At 31.9% G+C, this 27480-nt stretch overlaps 7 protein-coding genes and 1 long non-coding RNA gene across 8 annotated transcripts; 7 read left to right on the forward strand and 1 right to left on the reverse strand.

The window, feature by feature from the left end:
- Positions 1-825: 825 nt before the first annotated feature.
- Positions 826-2979, forward strand: LOC101244551 (uncharacterized). Its single transcript, XM_004233707.5, has one exon. It carries the CDS (start codon positions 1982-1984, stop codon positions 2858-2860), a length of 879 nt encoding a protein of 292 aa, XP_004233755.1. The 5' UTR covers positions 826-1981; the 3' UTR covers positions 2861-2979.
- Positions 2980-6009: 3030 nt separating this feature from the next.
- Positions 6010-6363, forward strand: LOC112940884 (uncharacterized). The gene has a single exon (XM_026029118.1). The coding sequence runs from the start codon at positions 6010-6012 to the stop codon at positions 6361-6363; it is 354 nt and encodes a 117-aa protein (XP_025884903.1).
- Positions 6364-6795: 432 nt separating this feature from the next.
- LOC112940941 (uncharacterized) lies at positions 6796-10419 on the reverse strand. Its single transcript, XR_003245387.2, has 2 exons — positions 10256-10419; positions 6796-7703 (listed from the first exon to the last, which is right to left on the reverse strand). It is a non-coding gene; the product is annotated as an uncharacterized lncRNA (long non-coding RNA).
- A 1077-nt stretch (positions 10420-11496) lies between these two features.
- LOC101251243 (stress-induced protein KIN2-like) lies at positions 11497-12361 on the forward strand. Its single transcript, XM_004232498.5, has 3 exons — positions 11497-11652; positions 11923-11991; positions 12077-12361. The coding sequence occupies exons 1-3, from the start codon at positions 11596-11598 to the stop codon at positions 12149-12151; spliced, it is 201 nt and encodes a 66-aa protein (XP_004232546.1). The 5' UTR covers positions 11497-11595; the 3' UTR covers positions 12152-12361.
- A 3884-nt stretch (positions 12362-16245) lies between these two features.
- LOC101243667 (uncharacterized) lies at positions 16246-17103 on the forward strand. The gene has a single exon (XM_004233705.3). It carries the CDS (start codon positions 16246-16248, stop codon positions 17101-17103), a length of 858 nt encoding a protein of 285 aa, XP_004233753.1.
- Positions 17104-18436: 1333 nt separating this feature from the next.
- Positions 18437-19294, forward strand: LOC104645771 (uncharacterized). Its single transcript, XM_010318154.2, has one exon. It carries the CDS (start codon positions 18437-18439, stop codon positions 19292-19294), a length of 858 nt encoding a protein of 285 aa, XP_010316456.2.
- Positions 19295-19798: 504 nt separating this feature from the next.
- On the forward strand, positions 19799-22531 carry LOC101268643 (uncharacterized). Its single transcript, XM_004233704.5, has one exon. The coding sequence runs from the start codon at positions 21554-21556 to the stop codon at positions 22412-22414; it is 861 nt and encodes a 286-aa protein (XP_004233752.1). The 5' UTR covers positions 19799-21553; the 3' UTR covers positions 22415-22531.
- Positions 22532-26622: 4091 nt separating this feature from the next.
- On the forward strand, positions 26623-27480 carry LOC104645770 (uncharacterized). The gene has a single exon (XM_010318153.2). It carries the CDS (start codon positions 26623-26625, stop codon positions 27478-27480), a length of 858 nt encoding a protein of 285 aa, XP_010316455.1.

Consider the following 27480-nt stretch of genomic DNA (forward strand, 5'->3'; position numbering starts at 1 on the left):
AGATAGAAGAGTATGGAACATTAACTATTTTCCACTCATTTAGAAAATGAATAAATGTAGAACACTCGATTGAACAAATGACTTGGGAGCGTTTAAAGCATTTACCAACTATACCTTGTCTAGTTGTGCTCTTATTTGGAATCTTTGAACTGAACGTGGGTATAGCACCTAACGGTGTCTAATGAGGTCAATAACTGGCCTTTCAAGGAGCTGATTCATAATGCAAAGAGTTGGAATGGCAGGAAGTGATCCCAAGAGGTCGACTGCCATTTTAAGACACAAGGCCTCCTCAGCTTGGCCGACTAGAAGCTTTATTGAACTTTCTCCTAAATTAAAGAACCATCCTGTTATTGTGTGTGTGTTATAAGAGATTGGAAGCACCACACCATTATATGAAGAAGGATCCTTATATGCAGCTGATTGAATAGAACCGAAGACCATCTTCAGTTTATATGATATAATGTTTCTGAAATGAAGCAGGAGAGTCCATTTTAACTCTGCAATTCTCCAGTTTGGTTCCCTGTTGCTTATTGTAGTTTTGTAGCTCTTAGTCTCGATTCTAGACTAGACTCCACGATAGAAATTGGACCATATCTTAACTCCCAAACAGCTTTCAAGGCCCAAAAATTGTTTAGCTGAAGCAAATGGCTGACTGGGCTGGTTAGAATGGGTCAGGCTACATCATCTTGTATTGCTCCATTCCATGAATTTTGGATTATGATTCTGTCACATGTTGATGTCTCTTGTTCTCATGGGATCTGCGAACAAGAAATCTTCTTGATTGTCTCTTGGTTTGTTTGCACAGCAATGATTTTTTACTCTTTTTTTTTTCTTCTCAAAATGACAATATGCATATACATGGATAAGGTTCTATGCTCTGTATTTTCTGACACTGAAAATAACATGTTCTCTTTATTATCCTTAGGTTTCAGTGTACCAATTGGGTGTCTTGGTTCATCATCTTTATTTCTTTTGATAATAACGCCAATTTATGGAAAAAAATATAATTTGTTCTGAATCCCATGGAACCCTTGTTTGTTGTATGTCTAATGAAGTTTGAAAAGTGAAGTTGTGATTGAATTAATGACAAATGGTTCGTTCACTCAAGAAGCATGGAGTATATTATATTTTCATCTGTTGCATTAGTCACCCAACAAATCGCCGACCTTCTCCTTACCAAATCTTTATTTGTTCCTACGTAAATATAATCTTTAAACACAACCTCACCTCAATTTCAAAGATACCATAATTTTCTATAACCTAAACTTATCCTTTGTCTACCCATTCATTACAAGCAAATAGACAAATTTTGACTAACACGGATTGTGGTATCAATAGAGGAATTGCTCCATCGATGTTTTTAGTTTGAGCCCTGAGTAATGAATATGAACAAAATTACGTGGGAAACCCATTATATATACATAAAAATGTTATCCAGCTATAGCCTATATGATTCTTGTTCACCAAAAACCCTATACCTAGCTAGCTCTTTATCAATGCAACCGGTAACTAGTGCTGTTAAGTGTTAACCAATCGAAATTTTCCAGATGCATGTAATGTCCAGAAACATGTACAATTTCCCATGTATGTTAAAATAAAATCCTTTAATTCAAGTATACGATTAAAATCTAAAAAAAGGGAATCTTGCAGAAAATTGTTGGAGAAAAACAAGGCATAGTACAGCTCTCTATACTCAATGATTGAATTTAGAATTCATCCAATTAATTAATGATTGTCAAAACGTTGCAAATTCTGAGGCCATAAAACGCAAGGAATAAAAAATTGTTCTCTAACAAATTGCATATTGTTGGTTAATGACGTAACAATATTACTGAAAAAAAAAAACAATTGTTGCCTAGGTTAATAGCTGTCACATACAAATTAATTCCAGGAAAAAAAAGTCATGTACCTATAAATAGACTCTCGAATCATTTAATTTGTTACATCAAAAAGAACTAGTGAGTCCTTTCTTCCAAAACAAATGGCAATCTCATATAAATCTAAAAGTTTATTATTTCCTGTTAGATCTATTAGCTTGCCTACAAGATTACATCCTAATGGCCTAAAAATTGAAGATGAATTACACAAGCTGAAAAACTCCGAAACGTCGTCGTCGCATAGTGGAGATACAATTCAGGCTGGTATTGTTGGGCTTGTAGAATTATACAATTCATTTCAGGAACTAATTCAGTGTCCAAGCACACAAAAAACTCTTGTTCAACATCAAAATGGGGCTTTTGTAGAAGAGGCAGTAGAAGGATCACTTGAGTTACTTGACTCGTGTGCTACAATTAGAAATTTATTTTGTACTATTAAGGAACAAGTGCAGCATCTTCAATCAGCGTTACGACGAAAAGGTGGAAATTCAAGCATCGAAAGGGACATTGGTAATTATTTAACCTTAAGGAAGAAAATGAAAAAGGAGATTGGAAAAAACTTGAGGAAATTGAAACATATGGAGAACAGAGTTGGATGCACTCTGTTTCTGGACACTGAACAACACTTTAGAGAAGTAACAGGAATAAGTAGATCAGTTTTTAAAGCTCTTTTGGTATTTTTATCCTACCAAGATACAAAATTTAAGCCTAGTGGATGGTCAATGATTTCGAAATTGATGATCACAAAATCAGGTTCTTGTAAAAGTAGTCAATTTTTTAATGAAATGGGGAATGTTGATATAGCTCTTGGCGATCTTCGCGAAGAGATTAAGAGGAATGATGGTGAGGTTGATGTCAATATTGCACGAAGGAGATTACAGATGCTTGATGAAAGTATAAAGGGATTTGAAGCTGGATTAGAAAGCTTGTATAAGCAATTGATCCAAACTAGAGTTTCATTTCTTAATGTTCTAGCGCTTTAAGAACACATATTCTTACTTGTACATATATAAGAGTTCACCTATAGGTTATACACAAATTTTGTTAGAGTGAAGATGAATAGTTCAGAAAAAGTTATAATTAAATCTTAAACTTTGAGATACATCTCCTTGCTTTGTGTTCTATCTTTTTACCATAACGAAGTCTAAGCTAATTAGTTTACTATTTCTTCTATCTCAAATTATATTTAGCGATTATCTTTAACCTGCCTTATTGTACGTGGCGATTCTCAATTCCTAAGTTGGGACTATCCAAGCATGAATTGGTCACGGGCTAGTAATAATTTCTAGTCATTTCAGATGTATACCCAATCTATAACACAAATTATATTGTGATTATGCATTTCTAACTTCTTTTTTATTTATTTTAAAAATTCTTTTTAAAAATCTGATAAATAAAACTATATGGGCTAACTTTCTATGTGGTCACGCCTTCGACTTTTAAAACACTTAGATTAATAACATATATGATAATCTAATGATTAAAAAAATGATCTGAAAAAGGGGTTTAGGTTTTATATATCTTAAACTAGTAGTATATTGTATGAGCTATAATTAATTTACAGGATCCATGAATTTGAAAGTACTAATAATAATTGTCATCGATTCCTGCTGTAAAGCAAATAAATTGTGTACTGATAATTGGAATAATTAGATAGATATTTAGCCAGCAGTGCTTCAGATTTGGTTAATGTATAATCAAAATACAATGAATTAAGCTCAAATAATCATCGATAAATTAAACCACATGCATGAATTGCGTTGGCTGTTTTAATAATTTGTGACCATTTGAGTAGAATCCTTAATTATTATTTTGACATGCTAAAGGACTATGTCTTGTACGATTATGTGAGATTGAATTGCCATAGACAAGATCTTTTTTGTATAATTATTTTCTAGTCTAGTGGAGAATACAATTAGCAATGTACTTAATTAGTACAAGACTAATTTATGAAAAAACACATGATAATGACGATCACATGGGAACAAGATGATCATTGTTGATAAAAACATGTTCAATTATTTCAGCTTTTCTTGTCCAAATTACGGTTCATGGATTTACGATGAATGCTGCATCGTTAGTCTTAATTATATGAATTTATCTAGGAGAAATAATTAAATGAAGGGACAAGAAAATGACTACACAATTTAGTGTGATCAATCCTAATTACATTGAACCTGATCATATGGACAAAATTGTATCTTTGTAGATCCATTTCCATGATCAACAAAACGGGTAGTTAGATAAAAACGCCTGTATTTCTTATTTCATTTCATTAACAACTGAAATAGATCTAAACGTGCTCTCAATCTTTTTAGCTCCATCCCTTAGTAGTAGAGTAATGATGGCAAGAAGTAGAACTTTTCAGTGATGGACCATGAAATAGGAATTTAAAATAATGTAGTGTGTCACCTGAAGAAGCTACACCTTTCTGTCATCACATGCACTTCATCGTAAAATATTATGAGTGGCAGTGGATTTGTCCATATGTGTATCTTCTCGCAGAAAATGGGCCTAATCAAAATTGTTTGATGTTAGCTAGTCAAAATCTAGCACATTGAAATTCTTAACATGCTATTTAAAATCTTTCAAATTCTTTGAATTTGTTTTCAGTATATTCTTGCTACGTACTAAAACAAAAATGATTAGCCAGCTATAGATTTTGAAAGTTCACACTATTTTTGTCAAAAAAAAAAAATTAACTACTTGCTAGAATATGTCTCTCTTGGACTTTCGAATAGGAAATTTGGCCATTGATATGATTGGGCGGCCAAAAAGGCTTTAATGTTAATTGAAAGTTATGTTATTTTAAGTTTGTGGTATTTGATTATTTTTCATGCAAATTAACTATGATCAGTCCAATGGCCTTGCATCATGTTAATGGTTTCTTGAAACCATATTTTCTGCTGACTAATTTGTTTTATGCTATTAAGAAGTATAATAAAAAATTAACACTAATTAATCAACGTATTCTTTTTAATTAGCCGGAAATACTAGCAACTATTTAGGTGTAAAACCGTCCCTAATTAATTCTTTGTACAGAAGAATTATGCCATGTACGATCACCTGACACTGGATAGTCAACCTAATTAAATTAAAAATTGTTATGTTCTATTTTATTAATAACGTGCTTTCCGACCTTTCTGCCAAAATAAAATAGCATAATTAAATTATAAAATCACATGATAATGACAGACATCAAGACAAAGAATGTTTACGGTTGATTAAACATCACCTAATTGGTTTTCGATTCATGTCTAATGATGTTTAATTAACACTTCAAAAGGTTTAGACGAACATTGATTATATAATTACTGATCTATTGATCAATGGTTTCAGGATAGTAGTTGAATTATTCAGAGGGTAGTTTTACAATAATCATCTAGCTCTAGCTAATAATCATATTAGGTCTTAACCAAGTAATTATTTAATAATCAATGCATTAATAGTAAGATAATGTACACAACTTTTTAACCAAAAGGATTAGTGAGGACTAATGAGCAATATCAAGCGTTCCTTCTGATATAACACAAAGCAAGTGTGGTGCGTCTGACGTTCTTGACGATCAAATATAACACAAAGGAAGCTCCATATTATCCTATGTTCGAGTAATACATATTAACGACTCTCAAATCTCAAAAATTATTTAAGAGAGAAGAACTAAGACATAAATAGGATTTTCACACAAATATTCATCAATAAAATCTCCCTTTCATAAAAAAAAAAAAATCGAACCAAAGACACACCCCTCTTGAGAAAATAGCAATAGGAATAACTCTAGACAATACAACGATTGTGAAAGATTGTATTCAAAGAACACAAAATCCAGTAATTTCATTTTTTGTATTTTTCTTGGTGAAATTAAGAGTTTACTAATTGAGATATGTTTAGGTTTGCTTTCTTTGGTATCTAGCAAGAATAATAAGCCAGCTAGTGATGTTGAAACTTGTAGAATTGTTGTAGGAATAACTACTAAAAGATGCCATTTTGCTAATTTCAACTCTTAGGCAGTGAGGCCGGTTACACATAATGATTGGGGCGGCACCAATATAACTATCCTCAATATGAAAATAAGTATTAGGAGAAAGGGACTAAAGCCTAATGTAACCTATTTTAGAGAAAACATATAGAGATGGCTCATGTTAGGTCGATTAGCTTTCCGTCTCGTTCACAGCCAGAGTATCTCAGAGTTGAGATTGAGCTAAACAGGCTCAAAACATGGGAATCAACATCAATTTCTTCAACAACTACACCTTTTAGTTTAAACACCATTCAACAAGGTCTTGTAGGGCTAGCAGAGTTGTATAATTGTGTTCAAGACCTTCTAGTGTCCCCGGCGATTCAAATGGGACGATTAGCGGAGGAAGCCCTTGAGGCCTCTGTTGGATTAATTGACTCGTGTAGCACGACGAGGGAACTAGTCTTGATGATGAAGGAGCAAGTGCAAGATCTTCAATCAAAGCATACAGAGTGTTTTTATGTTTAAAAATATTCTTTGCTTAAAAATAGTAAAAATGACTAAGTTTCGGAAAATAAATTAATTTTATTATCTAAGAAAAATCAACTTTCTAAATTACGGAGTTGCCACTTGATTTTTGACAAAATCAAGAAAAACTTTAAAATTAATTTCAAAAGATTCAAAACAGATAAAATCATTTGAAAAAAGTTCAAAGTTCAAATGTACATCCCGAGAAGATGTTATGCCTTCGGGATGCCCGCTAACTTCAGTTGATCGTCGATTTGACTAAATGACTCTTAAATAAATTTAAAATTTTAATTAAGTAAAGAGAAAATTTGTTTTATATATTTTATTCTATTTTTTATTCTTTTTGTTATTTATAAGGAGAAATATTTAGAGGAAATTTCTAACGGGAAATAACCTAAACTTTTGACAAAAGTCAATAAAAAACAAACTAAGTAAAAAAAATAGTGAAATTTATAATAATAAAAGAAATGGTTGGCCTTTAGGAGATTATTAAAATTCTACCAAATATTAATTAATTCAAACAATATATAAATAAAAGAGGAAGAGAAAAGAACATTTTGAATTTGGGCTAAATACCCAAATTCATCAAAATTGGGCTTTGGCCCACCTGTCCATACTGATTTTTAAAATGTAGGCTTGGGCCCCCTTAACTAATTAAAATCTGCAAAAACATTAGGCTTTTGGGCCTATTTAAAAATTGCTGAAGGGCCCTGGCCCAATTTTCCTGAAAAAAAAAGAAACAGGTATATAATGATGTATACTGATGTATACGATATACATCCAATTCCATTTTGGACTTTTGAGCCATGTATTTTGTTTGAATACGCATTTCTCGCGATTCCTCTGTATTTTCCATATTATTTCAGCGCCTTTGTATCTGTACCATTTTTTATCCTGTTTTAATAATTGTATATCGCTGCCCAAAAGATGTATATCAATATATACGAGCTGTATTCTATGCACGTATTCATTTCCTATTCCTGCATTATATATGAATTTGGCGTCTCTGTATGTTAACCTGCAATTCACACTTTTTACACCTATTTATGGTGTAGCATATCTGTATATCAGTGTATACAATCTGTATATCAGCCTTTTTTTTCAACTTTCGAAAGTTGAAAGCTCCTTTTCAGCAGTGTATCTGGAGGGATATCAACCCAGATTTCGAATTTTTGCTTCCTGTACGCCTGTCAACCTGTATATCAGTATATACAATATGTATACAGCAGGTATACATCATCTTCAACACCTGTAAATTAATTTCCAGCAACTTTTCAGGTTCTGATGAACCAGTAATCAATTTCCAGCTGTGCATTTCTGCTGTTTTTCAACCTGTACACCTGTTTAAAAGGAATTTACGAGTCGAGGAAGATGTTTTGAGCCTTTATGGCTCAAGGAAGAAGTGCAAGAGATGGGAATGAAGTCCATGGGGACTCGAAAGTGATTTCACATGCAATCAAACAAATAAAAGAGAATTAGCACCTTGAACGATGAATTAATAACATGTGTCTTGAACAAGACTGAGATAAAAATGAACTACTATCAAACAAAAATACACAAAACACAATTTGCTATCAAACAAACCAAATAACCAAAATTACTAACATAAAAAAAAACACTGCCTTGACTTCAACAAAATAGGAAAATGCTCTATGTATTGAGTAAAATATCTTAACCTATGCACTATTATAACAGAGAATACAAATAAATATCAATACGGATGTAGATCCTTGATAACATAAGCAACTAGTATTCTAAAGGGAAGCTTGAATATTAACAGTAAACTAATGAAAATTCTAGTAATACGATTAATAAAATTTTTATAAAGGAGACAACTTCATATATAAGGAAAGACTTATCTTAATGAATCCTCTTTTATCACTAACTATGAAGTCTACATTTTAGTCAAGAAACACAGAGTGAAACATGAAGAAACAAAGACATGAAATTGGGAGATTACTGGAAAAACATCTCGGAAAATAAGTGAAGAGACAAACCAACAACAACTCATGCCATTTTCAAAATCGAAGCAACAACTCTTAATGGAGGACTTGAACTAACATTCAATATTTGTATGAATCAGTTGTGTAAACACATAATTGAATTCTTATCACTATAGGAACAAGCAAAGGGTTAGGGCCGAAACGCACATTAATATTTGATACCAAAACAGGCGATAAATATGAACAGAACATCAAAGGATCTAGGAAATTTTCAACTATACAAAAATAAATAAAACAATAGGAACAAAATAAACATTAGTAACTACTAAAAGGTCAAATCGAAGTCTAACACATGACTACTAAAACAAAGCTAAGCATATATAATAAACAGAAAACATAAAAGAGCCGGGAATTAAATAAAACAAGGCTAAGAGAAAATTTACCTGGGTCTGGTCAGCGAACCAAAACTACGAGTTTGAAAGAGACGACTCCATCTCCTCAACTCGAAAAACCACAAAAAAACTTTAAAATTTTGAACTATGAAACCAAGAATTCTTAAAATTTTATGGGTACTCTTTGGTTTTCCCCTCCAAAATCCTCCCTTTAAATAGTGAATGAAGTGGGTTTATATAGAAACCCAAAAATCCTCAAAAAGGATGAAATACCGATGTGAGACTATTGTAAAATTGAAAATTGTTTGAGAAACGATGTGGGAGAGGCAATTTCATTTAGGAGAAAATGAATTAATGGTCGGACCAAATTGGATTTGTCAATTTCGTTTGCCTCACATCTCTTTCATCCATCCTAAGCAAAGAGGGGCATCTGTTGACACCCAATTTGACCCTCCACGATTTGATTAACTTTTAAAGCTTTTTAGATTTTAAACAAATGAAAATAATTGATTTTATCTAAAATAAAAAATAAAAAAATTCTGCCTTTTCCACATCGTTTTTCAAATAATTTTCAATTTTACAACAGTTCCAGATCGGTATTTCATCCTTTTTGAGGATTTTTGGGTTTCTATATAAACCCACTTCATTCACTATTTTAAGGGAAAATTTTTTAGGAGAAGACCAATTTACCCATAAAATTTTGAGAATTCTTGGTTCCATAGTTCAAAATTTTAACGTGATTTTGTGTTTTTTCGAGTTGAGGAGATGGAGTTGTCTCTTTCAAACTCGTAGTTCCGGTTCGCTGCCCAGAACCAGGTAAATTTCTTTTTCTTCTTATCCTTGTTTTATTTAATTCCCAACTCTTTTATGTTTTCTTTTTATTATATATGCTATGAAATAATGACCAGCAGTGCAAGGGAAAAGATATGAGAACTAGGGAGAACAACGAAAAATTTAACAGGGAACAGGAGTGAGCGAACAATTTCCAAAATGGTCAGCTTAGGAATTCTAGAAAAATAAAACTCATGAAGCAGTTATTTGAAAACTTTTTTCCAAACTTAAAGAAAAATCTATAGTATGGTTCCCAAAACTATATCTACAAGGAACTCACATATTTGAAAAAAAACAAGTTTGAAGTAACAATTACAAAAGGAACTCAAAACTATACCAAAACAAATTAACAACCTAAAACTTGAACAAATATCAACAGTGAAGAACATGAGCAACAGAACCTAAACTAATATATTTGACATTTCTAAAAAAAGCGCACATACGAATCCAAATGCTTAATTGTTCACAAGAACAAATGCAAGAACTAAATCCAAAATACAATAGACTTTAAAACTAATCTCGGATAAGAAACACAAACAAAACACCTAAGATGCTTGGAAAATTTATAACAAAAATCATAACAGTGAGAATACAGAAAACATTCTTGGCTGCTGTTAAACCAAAGTAAAACACAGGAAACCAAAAACAAAGCTAAGAACACCAAATAAATAGAAAGCATAAAAGAACTGGGAATTAAATAAAACAAGGCTAAGAAAAAAAAATTACCTGGTACTGGGCAGCGAACCGAAACTACGCTTTTGGCTTTTGAAGGAGACGACTCCCTCTCCTCAACTCGAAAAACCACAAAATCACTTTAAAATTTTGAACTATAAAACCAAGAATTCTCAAAATTTTATGGGTACTATTTGGTCTTCCCCTAAAAATTCCTCTCTTATAATAGGGAATGAAGTGGGTTTATATAGAAATCCAAAAATCTTCAAAAAGGATGAAATACCGATGTGGGACTGCTGCAAAATTGAAAATTGTTTGAAAAACGATGTGGAAAAGGCAGAATTTTTTTACTTTTTTTGATAAAAATCAATTATTTTCATTTGTTTAAGATCTAAGAAGTTTTAAAAATTAATCAAATCGTGGATGATCAAAATTGAGTGTCAACACAAAGTTGCTTCAATGCCTACATAAGTTTAAGAAAAAAATTGAAAAAGGATATAGCCAAGAGCCTCAAAGTACCAAAACAAATAGAAAACAAGATAGAATCATTTACTCAAGTTGATTTAGATCAATCTTTATCTAAGCTATTTGGAGTACTAAGACAAGTATCAATCTTGACCATCTCAGTCCAAAGTTCACAACTTTATTTCTTGTCTTCGCCAGCTTCAAAGGCTAAGCAAAACAGGTGGTCTTTGCTATCAAAAATGCTTTTAACAAAATCAATAGCTTATAAGGGAGATGAAAAGACAATCAATAAGGTTGAATGTGTTGATCTTGCTCTCTGTTCTTACCTTCACAACAACGATTATAAAGTTGATGTATCGATGAAACTGCAGATATTAAATACAGGTCTTCAAGCTATTGAGGCTGGCACAGAGTGCTTGTCAAGGCTATTAATCAGAAACAGAGTCTGCCTTCTCAACATCCTTACTCCTTAGAAGATATTGTACATTAGTATTAATATTTAAGGCATACATTTTTATAAGCATATGCCTATATATTCTTGATCATCAATTTTTGTAATATTTGGAAGTGAAATATGCTAAACCAAAGTTCAATCATTCCTCTTTACTAGTTTGTTTATTTTGCATTTCGATTAATATTTTACTATATGACAGATCCAAAAGATAATGAGACCCATTCTTGTAGAATTATTTTTTTTTCATTACTACAAGGCTAATTTTTTGTTAACTGCTTCCCAATATTGAGGCCTAGAAATGTGTCTCACCCTTCAACCAAGGTTAACAAGTGTCGAGCACTGAATGGACTTCAAGATCTATAAATACCAAAGTTTTACTAAAACAAAACATCAACAAGCAATTCATAATTTCTTCGACAAAGAGTTTGTTTCCTCACTCTGTAACACTAGTTTCTCCATTTCTATTCCAAAACTCATGGATAACTCCCAGAACTTGAGCTACCAAGCTGGCCAAGCCAAGGGCCAAGCTCAGGTAATTTACATGATATTACTTGAACATTCAATTTTCCTTTAACGTGCTCGAAGATCATTGATGGAACCAGAAATTCTAATACTAAATGAATTTGGGGAAAAAAATGCAAGAATAACAAATCGAGGGGATGCAACAATTTATTATGTATATACAAACAAAACTATGGTTCACTTATTTACCTATGATTTAACACAAATAGAATCTATTCTATTCAGATTATGTAGCTCAGCCCTTGATAACGTGTGATATATGTTGTTATATTTACATCAGGAAAAAGGTAACCAGATGATGGACAGGGCCGCCAATGCTGCACAATCTGCCAGGGAAACAATGCAGGAGGTAATTTGGCCATTGATATATACATACACTTTTAGCTGATTTATTATTAGACCAAAAAAACTAATGTGTTATATTTGGTTTATAGGCGGGGCAGCAAATGCAGGCCAAGGCACAGGATGCGACTAATGCAGTTAAAAATGCGACTGGCTTAAACAAATAAACACCTATGTTCAATCAAATGGGTTGTTTTTTTCCTTTCAAAAGTTTGAAGTTTTTCTTGTTTATTTTTTTTCTCAAATTAGGGAAGCAGCTTATGTTGCTTAGTATTGAGTATTGCTGAGAGTTTTCATGTTTCTGAATTAAAGAAGAAGCTCTCTTTCTTCTTTGCTCTACTCTAATAATATTACTACTATTGTTTGGTTCTATGTAATCTTTTTCGTCTAACAACTTTATAACTCATCAGCTCAATTTTTACCGATTCTTTTGAAATCAGATCACGAAATTAAATGTAAACAGGAAGCTGAAGTAAATTTAAATTACTAAGTTCGTTCATAGTTGTCCACTATATTAAAAAGAGTTGGCCGACAATATTGTCCAGTTTAGAACATCAAATGATAATTTATCTTTTATGTCTATTTTACCTTTGCTATTAAATACTAGTTATCATCTAACAATTTCTCAAAACATTAAATTTAATAAAATCAAATGATAATATAGTAATATTATCCCTATTATTTATTTTTTCTTATTAAAGGGTGGGTAAGTCAATAGTGGACAACTATTGTTGCACAGAAAGGTATTTTTTTTTTTAAAAAAAACACGAAATCATTTGTGTTTGATCAATAAATTTAAAACGAAAAAGAATCTAAAAAATACTCCAATCTTGGCCGAAATTGTTGTTACGATATCAAACTTTATGGTGGACCTTTTATTCCTGCACTATTTAATAGTGTATTTTAAGTGTATATATGTGTCCAAATGGACAGGTACTATTTATAATGATGCAATATTTATGATGTCCACGTGAACACATAAATACATTTGAAATACATTATTAAATAGTATTTGGAGTAAAAGGTCCTTTCAAAAATTTGATATTATTACAGTAATTTCGATCAAAATTCAGATATATTTCGCAATTTAAAAATCATTTCGAGTAGCAATTAGTGTGACCAAACTTTTCACAATGCATCTTGGTGTAAACATTTTTATCTACGAGTAACACGTATTTTCTCTAAAAAAAAATATTTGGCCAAAGTAACATCTAATTTGAGACATAACACATGTGCTAATGTATGTCCCCACATTTCCTTTTGGTCTTGTCCAAATCTTCTCCAATTAATTAACTTAATCCTCAACGAAATCACTCTCATGGCTGATGGCATCATCCAAAAAAACTGAGATTATATTGCAAGCACTAATTGCAAATTAATCCTACTCTTTAGCCGAACATTTTGTTTTGTATTTGTTAAGTACATGCTCTCCTGATTCAATATATATAGAATAAATTAATGTATATGTAATTCTAAACTAATGTAGCTTCATGAAATAGGTTAAGTTATTGTTTTATTATTCTAATGTGGCTTTATGATATAGGTTAACCTAACTTTTAAGGGAATTTGTTCTTGAAAAATGGTATTCCATCAACAAAACAACATTTCAAGTAAGATCGCGACAAAAAAATGTATTATTGAGATGATTGGTTTTAAAGTATTGTGAGCTACAAAGGACAAAAGAAAATGTATTGTTGAGATTATTGGTTTTAAAGTATTGTGAGTTATAAAGGAAAAAGATATTTCTAAAATGTATTATGGAAAATGGTATTCCATCAAGAAAACAGAATTTTAGGTAAGATTGCGAAAAAAAAATGTATTGTTGAGATGATTAGTTTTTAAAGTACTGTGAGTTACAAAGCACAAAAGACAAATGTATTGTTGATTTATTGGTTTTAATGTATTGTGAGTTATAAAGGAAAAAAAATATTTCTAAAATGTATTATGAAAAATGTTATTTCATAAAGGAAAAAAAAAAGAAAAATGTATTTTTGAGATTATTGGTTTTAAATTGTGAGTTATAAAGGAAAAAAAAGAAAAATGTATTGTTGAGATTATTGGTTTTAAAGTATTGTGAATTTAATAAAGGAAAAAAATATTTCTAAAATGTTAGAAGTGGGATTTGAACCCAAAATCAAAACTTGAGTCGACCACTCAGCCATGCTAACCTATATGATAACATATTGATTTTGTTGGTACTATCCAATGCCCTATAACAAAATAAATAACGACAATAAAAAAAATTAATACGAACCAGAAAAAAAAAATAATAAGCCAATTACGTACGATTGTGGGATAGTGAAATTTTAGTAGGAGAATCGACTTGAACATATACTCAAATTCAATGTATCTTACTAGTAAAACTGTATGATCAAATCAAAGCCCATCTTTCATGTGATGTTTCAACAATATAATGTCCATATTAATTCCATTTTGTCACCCTTACCACCAAAAGCCCATGCCTCATGTATGTTGATTAATTGAAGTTAACTAAAAGCCATTTTCATGTAAAATTAGTCAATATGTAATTAATTAAGTACTACACATAAGTAATTAATATAGGTATGAGAACGGAGGAGCGAGCAGAAAGAGTTGAACAATTACCTTAAACACATTGTTTTTTTTTACTGTATAAAATTCATATAAAACTTTAGGTAAGTTCAAACATTCAATTTTTGAGTTTTCCTAATTATAATAGGAAATAGATAAAATTTGTGGCTCCACCATCCCCAATACCCATACTAGACATTTGTGAATGGTCAATTTTTCACTTCTTTAACATTAAGTTCCCATGCATGTATAATAATAACATGAGTACATGCTGCTGTGTACTTGTGTTTTGATTATAAGTTCTTTGTATAGATATCAATTTTACTTGTACTGCTTCTTGCATCACACAGATTCAACTCATTCGACATTTTTTAAATCATATATGTTTAATGTTTTTGTCTGTTCATGCTCATAGTCATACAATTGTCTATGCATTGCATTTCTTCATGGTGATAGGAGAAAAATGTGTAGCTTGTTCTATTCCATCTCTCTTTTATTTAATTTCCTTGGGACCTAGGTACCCTATGATTTTTTTTAAAATATTATTATTATACAATACCTTTATTAGTTTATGCTTGTTTTTTATTATTTTACCAGATGCCTTTTTTGTTTGAATTTTATCTATTTTTCTTTCAGAATAATTTTATCTTTTCCGAAGGATGTGCATTGATGGGAAAAATAAGGAAAAATATTTAGAAAGAAAATTAGTAAACATTTGGATCGACGTAAAGCTCAAATTGGGATGAAACGTATAATACATATACTTAAAAATATTTCCATTCAAACCAAGATAATTAGGCATAAAATGATACATTTTGTCCTTTAAACATCCGTCTTTAATTTTTATCATTTAAATAAGTTATTCTTAAATTTTTTTTACCTTTTATATTACTAGAATTGATGCATAGTCTAAAAATGCATACATAACTTATGATAAATTATAATGATAACACAAATAAAATGGAGGGAAAAACTGCAAATAACCCACAATGAGGAGCTCAGTTTGATGACCACATTGTGATACCTACAATCATCATATATTAAAAAGCCAAATCGATGATTTTATTAAAAACATAAAAAGATGATGAATATCTACAAGTTGATAAAATAATCTCATATGTATATCGTGGCTAAACCTGGACAATTCTCTTTCATAATGGATTAGAAACTAGAATTCATTAGGTTTAAACCATTAATTTAAAAGAGGAAGGTAACCAATAAATCATACGTGTTCCAAATATAATATACACCTTGCCAAAACTGCAACAATCGTGTTTCTAGAAAATTCCATTTTTTTTGCGTAAAAAAGTAGTATGAAAATCTGCCACAAAAGATGTTCACGTCAATTTAATAATGGCGCTTTGCTGTTTCCACTTGACAGAACAATGATTCCTCCAATCAACACAATACTAAGAAGCCACGTATATGCTGAGGCATCTTTCTTCATCACTCACAAGCAATAAGGTAATGCAAAGTGGCAACCCTATTGAAGACGAAGAAAATTAAAAGAATGGGCAATCATTAAAGGTTTGTTTTTAGGAAGCACAACAAGGGACTGCCCATTCTCTTTTGGCACATGCCAATCTAAAAAAAACAGAGTGCTCTGTTTCTTGTCGCTTTCTAATACAATTTTGGTATAAATAGGATTGTGTTTCAAAGGCATTTAATCATATCCCCGAAACAAATCGAGTCCCAAAAAAAGAGAGAAAAAATGGCAACTTTTTCATCAAAATCCAATAAAAGATCCATCAGTTTGCCAAGCAGATCACATCCAGCTACTGAGAATATTGAAGAGGAGCTTACCAAGCTTAAAACTTGGGAATTCTCTGCTTCACCAACTGCAGAAGCTGTTTATAATGGTCTTGTAGGTTTTGGGGAGGTGCATAGGTGTATGGGTGATCTTTTAAACTTGCCCTCGACTCTTCAAGCCCTTTCCCAGTGTCAAAACAAGAAATGGGTCGATGAAATCTTGGATAAATCTGTCAGATTTCTTGATATTTGTGGCACAACAAGGGAGCTCGTGTCGCAATTAGAAGAAAATGTTAAAGATGTTCAGTCTTCACTGAGGAGGAGAAAAGGAGATTTAAGCATCAACAACTACACCACATTCAGGAAGAAAATGAAGAAAGAAGCCAAAAGTTTGATTACAGCTTTGAAAAGAATGGATCATGAGGAAGTTGTTGATGTAATGGAAATTGATGATCAACTTGTCTCAGCTGTTATTAGAGTCCTAAGAGAAGTTGCCACAATAGGAATTTCAGTATTCCAAATGGTGTTGAGTTTCTTATCAGCTCCAATTTGTAAGCCAATTAGCAAATGGTCTTTGGTTTCAAGATTAGTGAACAAGGGTGGAGATCAAGAAAATGTGAATGAGATAGAAAGTGTTGATGCTGCATTAAGCACCCTTCCCAAGTGTGATCCTAATGAAACGGAGAAGATCCAATTTGTATTAAGCAAATTGGAAAGAGTGGAAGCTCATTTTGAATGCATTGAGAATGGTCTTGACAACATATTTAGATGCTTGATTAGATCAAGGAGCACACTACTAAATATTGTCTCTTGCCAATGAACATACTATAGTATTGTCTTGTATTATATAAGCCTATTCAATTATTTGTAGGATATGCTTATGAAATTCATGTATAGGAACATTTTTGTAATTGCACATACATACAACAAAATTTACTATTATATAGCTATATCAAATTGTGCCTCTTTTTCTGTTTATTTTTTAAAAATTAAACTTCAACCAAACAAAAATTAAAGGACGAATTTAAACATATTTTGATGAATGTCATCTCTGAACAAAGTTTTTACGCACCTAAATTAATGTCTGTCATCTCCCACTTGCATCAAATACTAGATAACTCTACTCACCAGGTCTACTAAATTTTGAACCTGAGACCTTAAAATTTCAACTATTTCATTGACCACTAGGTCACACCCTGCATAGGATTCTACGATCATTTGACATGTTAAGTACTATTTATTTGAGCTAATTATCTGATTCTACTTATAATTGAATATCATGACCATCGGTTGAACTGGACTGTAAGTAATTAGCTGTTAAGCATTAATTATTGAGGATTCTCTTAGTAGAAAAAAGGGACCAAGGAAACATCAACGCAACAGGCTACTCGTGCACACCTAACTAAATAAGGAACTCTAATAATTAGATCTGATATCCTTTAAATGCTGACTTAGAATTAAACAATAAATTATAGTAATTATCACAAACATACAAGTCCAGGCCTTCCATTCGTGCACAATTAAAATAATTTTCTTCATTATTCTTAATCTCAACTATAAGCAGATGATTTATTTATATAATCATGTCGATGCTTGTCTCCTAAGTATTGAAGAGTTCCACTCGTCCAGCTAAGACAATCTCAGAAAGCCATGTTCTTCCAGACAAAGTACTAAAAGAAAGAAAAACATATGAAAAACCTAACAAATGATAGAGGAAGATGGTTCAACTGGCCAATGCCCAAAACGAAAGACGAGTTAATATCTCAAAAAATAATAATAATAATAATAGTGGCGATTAGCTGTTTTCGATTCATGACTAACTGAAGCTCTTTGAACCAAGAGTAACATCAACAAGCCACGTATGTGCTGAGGCATCTTTCATCCACTTTGAAGCAATAAGGTAACGCCAAGTTGCAACCTGTGAGAACACAAAATCAATAAAAAAAAATCACTAATGACTGAAGTTCTTTTATATTTTGAAGCATAATAAGCTCACCGAACTCTTAAGTAATGCCCACACCTCGTCACATGGCAATCTTAACGCCATATTAGCGAATTATTCTGTATCTTGTCGCTTTCTGTGAAGTTTTGGTATAAATAAGATGAGTTTTGAAGGGTCTTTCTTCATCCCCAAAGGAAAAACAGAGGAAAAAATGGCAACTTATTCATCAAAATCCAATAAGAGATCCATCAGTTTGCCAAGCAGATTACATCCAGCTACACAGAATATTGAAGAGGAGCTTAACAAGCTTAAAACTTGGGAATTCTCTGCTTCACCAACTGCAGAAGCTGTTTACAGTGGTCTAATTGGTTTGGGGGAGGTGCATAAGTGCATGATTGATCTTCTAAACTTGCCTCTGACACTTCAATCCCTTTCTCAGTGTCAAAACAAGAAATGGGTCGATGAAATCTTGGATAAATCTGTGAGATTTCTTGATATTTGTGGCACTACAAGGGAGATCACATCACAATTTAAGGAAAATGTTAAAGATATTCAGTCTACATTGAGGAGGAGAAAAGGAGATTTGAGTATCAACAAGTACACCACATTCAGGAAGAAGATGAAAAAAGAAGCCAAAAGTTTAATTACCGCTTTGAAAAGAATGGATCATGAGGAAATAGTTGATGTAATGGAAGTTGATGATCAACTTGTCTCAGCTGTTACCAGAGTCCTAAGAGAAGTTGCCACAATAGGAATTCCAGTTTTGCAAATGTTGTTAAATTATTTGCCAGCCTCAAATTCTAAGCCAATTAGCAAATGGTCTTTGGTTTCAAGATTAGTGAACAAAGGTGGAGATCAAGACAATGTGAATGAGATAGAAAGTGTTGATGCTGCATTAAGCAGCCTTTCCAAGTGTGGTCCTAATGAGGTAGAGAAGATTCAATTTGTACAAAGCAAATTGGAAAGAGTGGCAACCCATTTTGAATGCATTGAGAATGGTCTTGACAACATCTATAGATGCTTAATTAGATCAAGAAGCACACTATTAAATGTTGTCTCTTGCCAATGAAAATACAATACTACTATGGTCATGTATTGCATTGCATAAGCATATCCAAATATTTGTAGGATATGCTTGTGAACTCCATGTAAAGAAACAATTTTTGTAATTACATTCATACGGAGAAATTTACTGGATAGTTGTATCAAAGTTATAGTACTCACAAGCTGTGCCTCTCTCTCTATTGTCTATATTTCTATTAAGTTTAACCATACAAAAATGAAAGGATAAACTTTTGTTCCCTTCACATATATAGCTGAAGCTGAGTTGTTTCAAATACATCGTAACATTCTACTTAGCAAACAACGAACTCAACTCATGAATTCCAGTAGTACTCTTTATCCTCATGATTTATTGTTGAACGGAGTAACTCAACCTCAAAACTAGATCATGAAATTAGGATTGTCCGAATCCTTTTAAGCAGACTGCTAATGTATTCCCAAAGACTCTAACCCATTCTAATTACTCCTCTGATAGAACGTCAAAGGCATTGTGCCTAATTCACTCCCCAAAAACTAAATTAAAGATGTAAGATTGCTCAAGCCTTATAATTCCATCCCTCCTGATATTATACTGAACGAGTTCAGGTGACTTAATTTGGGATTTCCAATCAATTAATTCGACGTGTTGAATAGTATTTCTTTGTGATAATTAACTGATTCAACCTATAATAATTGAATATTATGACCATCTGCTTAACTGGATTGTAAGAACTAAGAAATTAGCTGTATTCACGCATTAATTTAGAGGAACTTTAACATATAGTCACTCAAAAATAGCCTATTTTTTTTCTTCATAGCTATAATTTGATAATTATAATTCGTAGTACATTTATAGGGAGGAGAAAAGCGAGTCAGACTGGGAGAGAGAGGAGAGTGGCAAGCAAGAGATCGCAAAGAGTGGTGAATTATATATGTATATCGGTTAGATAATTATATATTATACAAATGTATTTGTATATATGGCAAGCGAGAGTAGAAGGAGAGAGGCGAGTGAGAGAGGACAAATAATGGGAGAGAGGTGAATTATATATGTATATCGGTTGAATAATTATATATTATTATATATGCATTTGTATATATGGCAATCGAGATTGGGAGAGGAAGGAGAGAGGCGATCAAGAATGGGGAGAGAGAGGCGAGTGAGAGAAGGCAGAGAGATGAATTGTATATGTATATCAATTACATAATTATATATTATACATAGTATTTATATATTCTGGCGAATCACACATATATAAACGTGACTAATTATACAAACTTGAAGACAACGCAAATAATTAATGTATAACATTAATCACAAGCCGTAATTATACCAAATTATAACTATGATGAGTAATTAAATAGTATAATTTTTTTTTTAATTTAATCAGATATCCAGAGTAGAAGATGCGGACCAAGGAAACATCAGCGCAACAGGCCACTCGTGTATACCTAAATAAAACATTAGTATTATTTGTCACTATCTCCATAACCACTGAATCTCTTTATTGATTAATGAAATCTCCAGATTAGACAAGTTCTGCCGGTTACTGAATTAGAGTAATTATCATGGACACACAAATCCAGCCTTCAGTTCGTGCACAATTAAATAATTTGCTTCATTATTCATTTCTTTAATCATATTGGAAGAGTTCCACTCTTCCAGCTAAGACACCCTCATAAAGTCATGTTCTAGTAGGAAATATATACTCGGGAGGAAAGAAACCAGCCAATTACCCATCTCATAACTACCAGGAGTAGGTAAAAAATACCATTTCGATAAGTATCAAACAAATAAATGTACAATTTTAAATAGTACTGTGACCTTTGCCACAGTATCACTCGACTTCCCTTATCCCTTCGATATAATCTTTTAAAAAAGTCGTACGAGAATCACTCTTCATCTCAATTTAATAGTGGCGCTTTGCTGTTTCCAATTGATAAACTAAAGCTCTTTGAACCAAGGACAACATCAACAAGCCACGTATGTGCTGAGACATGTTTCATCTTCTTAGAAGCAATTAGGTAAAGCCAAGTTGCAACCTCTGGAAGACAAAATCCATTAAAAAATTCACTAATTTCTAAAGTTCCTTTTTTTTATTTTGAAGCATAATAAGCTCACCGAACTCTTAGGTAATGCCCACGCTCTCGTCACATGGCAATCCCAACGCTATAGTAGCGGACTATTCTGTATCTTGTCGCTTCCTGTGGAGCTTCTTTTTTTTAGTATAAATAAGATGAGTTTTGGAGGTATTTCTTCCTCCCCAAAGAGAAACAGAGGGAAAAAATGGCAACTTTTTCATCAAAATCAAATAAAAGATCCATCAGTTTGCCAAGCAGATCACATCCAGCTACCCAGATTATTGAAGAGGAGCTCAACAAGCTCAAAACATGGGAATTCTCTGCTTCACCAACTGCTGCAGAAGCTGTTTACAGGGGTCTAATTGGTTTGGGAGAGGTGCATAAGTGCATGATTGATCTCTTAAACATGCCTCTGACACTTCAATCCCTTTCTCAATGCCAAAACAAGAAATGGGTCGATGAAATCTTGGATAAATCTGTGAGATTTCTTGATATTTGTGGCACAACAAGGGATATCGTATCGCAATTTAAGGAAAATGTCAAAGATGTTGAGTCTTCACTAAGGAGGAGAAAAGAAGATTTGAGCATCAACAACTACACCACATTCAGGAAGAAAATGAAAAAAGAAGCCAAAAGTTCAGTTACAGCTTTGAAAAGAATGGATCACGAGGAAGTAGTTGATGTAATGGAAGTGGATGATCAACTTGTCTCAGCTGTTATCAGAGTCCTAAGGGAAGTTGCCACAATGGGAATTTCAGTTTTCCAAATTTTGTTAAATTATTTGTCAGCCTCAAATTCTAAGCCAATTAGCAAATGGTCTTTGGTTTCAAGATTAGTAAACAAGGGTGGAGATCAAGGCAATGTGAATGAAATAGAAAGTGTTGATGTTGCATTAAGCAGCCTTTCCAAGTGTGGTCCTAATGAAGTAGAGAAGATTCAATTTGTACAAAGAAAATTGGAAAGAGTGGAAGCTCATTTTGAATGCATTGAGAATGGTCTTGATAACATATTTAGATGTCTGATCAGATCAAGAAGCACACTATTAAATGTTGTCTCTTGCCAATGAAAATAGTCTTGTACATCATAAGCATCCGAGTAATTGTAGGAATTGTTTATGAAAACCTTGTAAAGGAATTTTTTTTGTAATTACACACATACAGAATCCTAGTTTTATACTCACAAATTTTGCCTGTCTTTCTCTTGACTATTTTTCTAATTTACCATCAACAACAATCTGGCAAGTATATATACCCTCACATATATAACAGAAAAATACCTCAAATACATAATTTTCTAACTCATAAACTGATCAAAACATGAATTTCAGTTATCATGATTCATCAATAAAGTAACCTAGTGGTATCATTTCATTTTACTCAAGTTAACTTTGACATTTTCGAGGGATTCGTTTTACTATATATTCTTTATTTTAATTATTTTTAAGAAATTCGAGTTTGACTTATAATATCGGAAGAAAGAAAAAAATCTTTATTAGTATATGCTAACTTAGATAAGTTAAAAAATGAAAATTACTTTTTTGTATGAGCCGCGTAAAATAAAATGATTTAAAGTAACTCTAAAATTTATTTCCTACGCATTTAATAAATGATAGAAGTGCAAATAAAGGACATGGCTGAGATGATGATCTCATGAATGATGGTAATATATGTTGATTTTTAAAAAAAGGAAATTAGCTGTATTTAAACGGACCAAGGAAATATCTATGCAACAAGTCACTCGTGCACATTTATCTAAAGTATGTGTTATTCGTCTTAACCACTGAATCTATTTATTAATTAGTGAAAAATATAATCACGAGATTCTTCGTCTGTTTAATTAGATTTCAAATCCTTGAAATACTTATAAGTTATAACTCATTACCTATTCTTCTCTACATTTGTTGATTCTTTGAAAAAAATATTCTTCCATAATCTTTTGGAATGATATAAATAAATCTATTATAAAAATCCATCTTTAAAACAATATTTAATTAAATATCAGGAAGAAATCGGTGATCTTAGTTAGGAGTTCATCCATCACAAAATGGGATACATTTATAATAACGCGTTAATTTGGAATTAAGCAGTTTATAAGTGAGTTGGGAACCAAAATAAGCCACAAAAATATAAAAGTAATTAAAATAAGCCACTAGTTTAGTAAGTAACTAAAATAGGCTTAGTGGAAGAAAAAGTTCCACTATATCCAATTTTCTTAACGTTTACCGTTACTGCCATAACGTTTATTTTTAATATATAACGGAACTTTTTCTTCCACTTTATAAAAAGTTACCTTTTCATCTTCACCTTCACCTTCTCTCCTTTTTCTTTTCATGGTTTCCAAAAAAAAATCACTTTGAAGATGGTTGCATAAAAAATTCATTTTAAAAAATAAGTGTTAGACATAGCGATAATCATCTGCGTCAAAAGTAGGCGAGACATGAAAATTTGAGGATATCCCAACGTCATTTCAAAATGTGAGGACTAACCAAAATAATTATTTAGTCCATAACTTGGAGCAATATCCCTATCTTGCTGAGGTAAACCGCTACAAAATATACAATAATAAGAATAATAAATAATATAAATTAATAAATAATTGATAAAATCAACAAACAATAATTGAAATATAATAATTGAGCATTACCGATCACTATCATTGATAGTTTTGTTTAAATCAAAATCATATCGGTCGGTAAGAGTATTTTGTAATGAGTCATTTTAGGAAAATCAGTAGATTGAGTTATCGCAAATTCATCAATGCTATTATAATTTTCTAATTAGGGATGAACATCGACTAATAAAGGAGAACGTTGTTGACTAATCTTAGGCTCCTTCCTAGCATAGATTTCAAGTATTGTTGACTTGATTTGATCTATATAGTAATTTGGAACCCTTAAAAAGTCGGTCAACGATTCGTCATTATATATAATTCACTTTCCAAAATTTACTTGTCCATGTGATAAAAATGAAGTAGGGTATTTTCCGGCTATAATCAAATTATAATCGTACTGTTTATACCCATTCATTTATAAATTGATGAAATAAATTTATGATATCGGACGTTTATTGGATATTTAGCATTGTGTTTGTGAATATATTTTTTTTAGATGGAATTGAACAAATATAGAAGACTTTATGTTGTAGGTGCTACCGACTATGTATAAATGTCCTTAAATAGATTTTTCAGAATAAAATAATAAAAATACGTAATGAAATATTTTTTTCCGTTGTAGTGACATATCAAATCAATATAATTTATATGACAACATTGAAAAAGCTTATTCAAGACGTGAAAAATATGTTTCTTGTAAAATATAATAAAAAGTTCCACTTTATAAAGTGGAATAAAAAGTTTCACTTTATAATATGAAATAAAAAGTTCCACTTTATAAAGTGGAAGAAAAAACTCCACTTTAGAAAGTGTAAGAAAAAGTTCCGTTATATATTAAAAATAAACGTTATGAAACTAACGGAAAACGTTTAAATTATTGGATATAATGAAACTTTTTCTTCCACTAAGCTTATTTTAGTTACTTACTAAAATAATGATTTATTTTGGTAACTTTTATATTTTTGTGGCTTATTTTGGTTTCCAACTCTTTATAAGTATACTATAAAGAAAAGGATTGTACTCTCCAGGTTAGACAATATAATATTATATGGATTGCTAAGTTAATTATCATGGACAAACAAATCCAAATTTCCATTCGTGCACAATTTAAAATTTTGTCTCATTATTCTTAATCTCCATTATGATCAGTTGATTAATATAATATAATAATAATCATATCGATAATTGTCTCCTTGTGGTTTCAAAAAATTTCTCTCCTCCAGCTAAGACAAGTATGTAGTAGCAGACAAAATTGTAGAAAAAAATATTATTTAAAAAAACTAACACATGAGGTGGTTGTACTGGCGCAATGCCCGGGAGGAAGGGAGCCTAGTATTTACTCGTGGCTTCATCTATATGATCTTGTCATACCATCTCATAACTTGAACAAATTAAATAATTAGCAAATTATTGGTTTTTGTTGCACAAATAATGTGACAGGTCAACTAGGTTAATGGACATATTAATCTGCAACATATTTGTGTATGGCCTTCCAATCATAGTAACTCAGTTAATTAATTTTACGAAAAAGATTAAAAATATTCTTAAACTATTAGAAATAGCTTAAATATACTTTTGATTTATATTTCTACTCAAATATATTCTTGCCGTTAAATTATATGATTAAAAATATTCTTTTCATTAACAAAATCGGTTAAACGTCATTTAGATGCCACTTGGATGTCACATGGCATGCCACATAAGTCAATAGAGTTCCACTCATGCCACGTAGACAAATAAACTTACCCCTAATTTCCCCCAATTTTCTCCATTTTTCGTAGAATTTAGAAACGATTTCACTGAAGAACATAGAATCCCTTTTCCTCATTTCTCCATTTCCTTAGAAGAATTTCACAAAATACATAAGTTCTAAGGGAAAGAGGTTCTATGTTCTTTCGTGAAATCGTTTCTAAATTCTAAGAGAAATAGAAAAAATTGGAGAAACTTAGAGGTATGTTTATTTTCTACGTGGCATAAATGAAATTCTATTGGCTTATGTGACATGCCATGTGGATATCACATGACATCCAAGTGACGTTTAACATATTATGTTAATGAGAATGATATTTTTGACCCTATAGTTTAACCGAAAGGGTATATTTGAGCCAAAATATAATTCAGTAATATATTTAAACTATTTCGAATAGTTTAACGATATTTTGACCCATCTTTGTTAATTTTATTTTCTCGCGAGGAAGGTAACCAACAAGCCATACGTGTAGTGGTATCACCTTTGCCACAGTAGCACTAGAGTTTCCTTATCCCTTCAATATGTAATCTAACATTACTAAAAGTAGTTTCTGAAAAAGGTGTTCAATAAGCAATAACAGATCTTGATCTGAATTTAATAATGGAGTTTTGCTGTTACCGGTCATTGACAAACTATGGCTCTTCCAACCAAAACAATATTAAGAAGCCACGTATTTGCTGAGACATCTTTTGTGACTTAACAAGCAATAGGATAATGCTAAGTGGCACAATAAGCTCACCCAACTAATAGGGAATGCCCATTCTCTTTTGGCACATGCCAATCAAAAAAAAAACAGAGTACTCTGTTTCTTGTCCCTTTCTACACAACTTTTGATATAAATAGGTTCAATTTTAAAGGAAAATTCATATTCCCAAACATTTGCGTCCCAAGTCCAAAGAAAAAACAGAGGAAAAATGGCAAGTTTTTCATCAAAATCTAATAAAAGATCCATCAGTTTGCCAAGCAGATCACATCCAGCTACTCAGAACATTGAAGAGGAGCTAGACAAGCTTAAAACTTGGGAATTCTCTGCTTCACCAACTGCTGAAGCTGTTTATAATGGTCTAATTGGTTTTGGGGAGGTACATAAGTGTATGGGTGATCTCTTAAACTTGCCCTCGACTCTTCAAGCCCTTTCCCAGTGTCAAAACAAGAAATGGGTCGATGAAATCTTGGATAAATCTGTCAGATTTCTTGATATTTGTGGCACAACAAGGGAGCTCGTGTCGCAATTAGAAGAAAATGTTAAAGATGTTCAGTCTTCACTGAGGAGGAAAAAGGGAGATTTGAGTATCAACAAGTACACCACATTCAGGAAGAAGATGAAAAAAGAAGCCAAAAGTTTAATTACAGCTTTGAAAAGAATGGATCACGAGGAAGTAGTTGATGTAATGGAAATTGATGATCAACTTGTCTCAGCTGTTATCAGAGTCCTAAGAGAAGTTGCCACAATAGGTATTTTAGTATTCCAAATGGTATTGAATTTCTTGTCATCTCCAATTTGTAAGCCAATTAGCAAATGGTCTTTGGTTTCAAGATTAGTGAACAAGGGTGGAGATCAAGACAATGTGAATGAGATAGAAAGTGTTGATGCTGCATTAAGCAGCCTTTCCAAGTGTGATCCTAATGAAATGGAGAAGATCCAATTTGGACTAAGCAAATTGGAAAGAGTGGAAGCTCATTTTGAATGCATTGAGAATGGTCTTGACAACATATTTAGATGCTTGATTAGATCAAGAAGCACACTACTAAATGTTGTCTCTTGCCAATAA

This window comes from Solanum lycopersicum, chromosome 2, assembly GCF_036512215.1.
Source record: "Solanum lycopersicum chromosome 2, SLM_r2.1".
In the NCBI taxonomy this organism is placed as follows: domain Eukaryota; kingdom Viridiplantae; phylum Streptophyta; class Magnoliopsida; order Solanales; family Solanaceae; genus Solanum; species Solanum lycopersicum.